General features: G+C 32.8%; 1 protein-coding gene across 1 annotated transcript in view; it reads left to right on the top strand.

The window, feature by feature from the left end:
* The first annotated feature begins 427 nt into the window (after nt 1-427).
* Nucleotides 428-3315, top strand: part of LOC106126989 (uncharacterized) — a 13798-nt gene continuing 10910 nt past the window's right edge. Inside the window, exon 1 of the mRNA XM_013324902.1 lies at nt 428-516. Within this exon, the coding sequence (XP_013180356.1) occupies nt 428-516 (89 nt within the window). The remainder of the gene's footprint in view (nt 517-3315) is intronic.

The raw sequence follows: 3315 nt of genomic DNA, 5'->3' as shown, positions 1-3315 counted from the left end.
AAGGAAGGCCATTTTTTGTACCACTAATATATTATATGTTCTTATGTTGTAAATAAAATAATCAGATACACTCCTTTTCACATTCAATATCCTGAGAATTTAAACAAAAAAGAAAACTTACATTTACAACCGTGGGTTTCTGTGATAAGTTTAAAACATATTATATCTGTTTCGTCAAAGATGAAAGGGATGACGATATGATTTATACAGTGATTTTGGTCTCAAAAACCCACGGTAAATTCTACACAACTTACAATTTTACAATTTCCATAGAAACAAATAATCCGAACAATTTAAATAGCGAGCTAGATAAAGCACGATGTATGGCAACGTGGGTGTTTAATAAAGTCTGTGTAATGTGCACTGACCGCTCCAGATGGCTCTGAATGACTGCAATACCTCGATTTAATTTAAGAATAAGCGCCAAATGACCGGGCCTTTATCAGTAATTACTGTAGCGTCCTACGCGTTCCTGCTTCATTGCATACCCAACATGTCCGAGAAACGCCGTACAATGTAATATATAGTTGAACTAGTATAGTTATAGTAATAGAGAATAAAGATGTACGGGAAAGTAAAATCTGTGCCGACCTTTTGTAGGATAAAGGGCAGATGATGAGTAATGAAAAGAAAATATCTAATTTAATTTCTAAACGAAAATAAAATGACTTTTAACTAATTAAAAACTTCTTAACTAACGTAAAAGTCCGCTCTATGGAATCAAGTTTTATAACTAATTTTTAATATCATTAGAAAATGATTTTTTGCGTAAAAACTTATCTAGCTAAATGATTAATTTCGTATATTTTCTATACCTTGATGGTATAGAAAATATTTTAGCTATTTCTATACCTTTTCTATTATGAATGGTTAATCAATACTTTTGTTACGTTTTATATTACTAGCTGTCGCCCGCGACTCCGTCCGCGCGGAGTAAAAAAAATCCTAATTGGTAGCCTATGTTCTACATCTGTGCCAAATTTGATAAGATCCGTTGCGCCGTTCCGGAGATACCTTCAAACAAACATCCATCCATCCATCTAAACTTTCGCATTTATAATTAGGAAAAGTAAGATTGAGCTGTAAATCCAACCCATTAGTCTCCTTTCTTCAACTCTATTTGTTGGCTGTTGTCGATTGTCTTTTGTTTATTATTTCAAAACGTGTTGTGAAATTGATTTGACGTCGTTATACAACAGCAATAGCTTTTCTTGCTTCAACTTTTTGATTGATGCATTAGGGAACAAACGCAATAAAGTGGTTAGGGGACTTTGACATCTTGCGAGAGCGGCGCGTGACCTGCCTGCTAACATGTAAATTACTTCTAACGGGAGAATACATATTTCGGTATTAATCGATTTTTTTTCTTCCACTGCAAAAATATATTGTCATTCCACTCTTCATGTCTCAGTCTCCATTAAAACGAAAGAGATAACTATTTGTTTTAGGAGTTACGTCATTGGTAACTGTACAGAGTATGATCAAAAATCTTTCTTCTTCCTTCCGAAATGTAAGGTCAGATTATTTTATCATCAGAGATCTACATTTCTTTAGTACAATAACATAAGTTTTAGTAACAGATTTTTAAACATAAATTTTATCGGCTTTCGTTAACAGAATCTTTTCCACGATATATTCAAGACTCAAATAACAAAACAAAAAATTAAACGTAACAATATCAGAGTCGCACTTTTCAATTTGAAAATGCTATTGTCACAGCCATTGTCAGTATAGTCGCGTTATCGAGTGCACACACTGAAGCTATTATAAAAAGCTCTAACTATCAATACAAAACGACGCAAGTTCATCTTTCTATTTTACTCGCCAACAATTTTGTATGAGTTTTGTCCCAGTACTAGCATATTGTTTGTAACATTCAAGTATGGTCTGTAACGTAACTGGCTAATCGCTTTGCGAGTGTAAGAAGGTAATTTAATCTTACTAATATCATAAATGCGTAATTTTGGATGGATGGATGTCCGTTTGAAGGTATCTCGTGAACGGCTGCATGGATCTTGATGAAATTTGGCATACATATAGAACATAGCCTGGAAGAATACATAGGGTACTTATTAAGTTTATTTCAATTCCGCGTGGACGGAATCGCAGGCGACGGCTAGTAATGTAAGAAGATGATGGTTAAGATATTGTTTTTAATAAATTAACGATGTAGTTGAAAACCTTTATCGCTTTTGATAATCCACCAACGAGACCTTTAGCTCTATTTGATAATAATCCTGGCATATATAATTAAGCTTGTATCTATTAGATGACATTAATGCATGTTGGTATAATTTATGATTATCGTCAATTGAATCTTGTATTTAATATTCCCTTTGGTTACTTAGTTACTACTATTAGCTACTATTATTAAGCTCACACAATCTTACTATCTTACTTATAATATATATGCAAATGCTTGGATGAATCAATGGATGTTTGTTTGTTTAAAATTATCTAGAACAGCTGCATGGATCTCGCTGAAATTTGGCATAGATGTAGAACATAGTCTGGAGGAACACGTAGGTTACTTATTAATTTTTCCGCATGGATGAGATCGCGGGCCACTGCTAGCATGTACATAAAATCCTTTTCTTACAGTGGTAAAATAACTGCTTTTCAAAAACTTTAAAATATGCGCAAATTACTTGTATTATTGCAATTTGTTCTATAATCGTTGAAAACATCGGTACATCTGTACCTAAAATTGTCTGGCATTGTTCTTAAGTAGATTTGATTCAACAGACAATTGGATCATTGTAAATCTTATGGCACAAAAAAACAAATTCGATCAGTTTCAAATACAGAGGCCGATGCGAAATCCCTTTCTATTTAATCCAACGATTTTGAACGCCCCGAATTGTGTCGGGTATTGTGACAGTTTTCAACTCAATTATATTTTAAACAAACAGCTTTGTTGTGATAATTTATTTTTTACAGCAACAATACAAAACGAATTCATTTTAATGTTAATTACTCAATTAACATTCATTACACGTTAACAAAAAGTCGTTAAAATGCCATTAGGATTAAATTCAAAAAGAGAATGATTCTCATTTGAAAATTATATTTTAAATATTTATGTAGATATTAAATTACTTGTTAGAAGTAGACACTATAAATCTGGAGACCGGACTAAACTTTATATATGTTTATACTAGCGGTCGCCCGCAACTTAGCGCGGAAATAAAAATAAAAATAATAGTAGCCTATGTGTTCGTTCAGACTATGTTTTATATGTATGCCAAATTTAATCGAGATCCGTTCAGCCGTTCTGGAGATACTTTCAAACAAACATCTATTCATCCATCTAAA

The sequence above is a fragment of the Papilio xuthus genome, unplaced genomic scaffold (assembly GCF_000836235.2).
Source record: "Papilio xuthus unplaced genomic scaffold, Pxut_1.1 DF824888.1, whole genome shotgun sequence".
NCBI classification, from domain to species: Eukaryota; Metazoa; Arthropoda; class Insecta; order Lepidoptera; family Papilionidae; genus Papilio; species Papilio xuthus.
The sequence above is the reverse complement of the archived record's forward strand: the minus strand, read 5'-3'. Positions and strand labels throughout refer to the sequence as shown.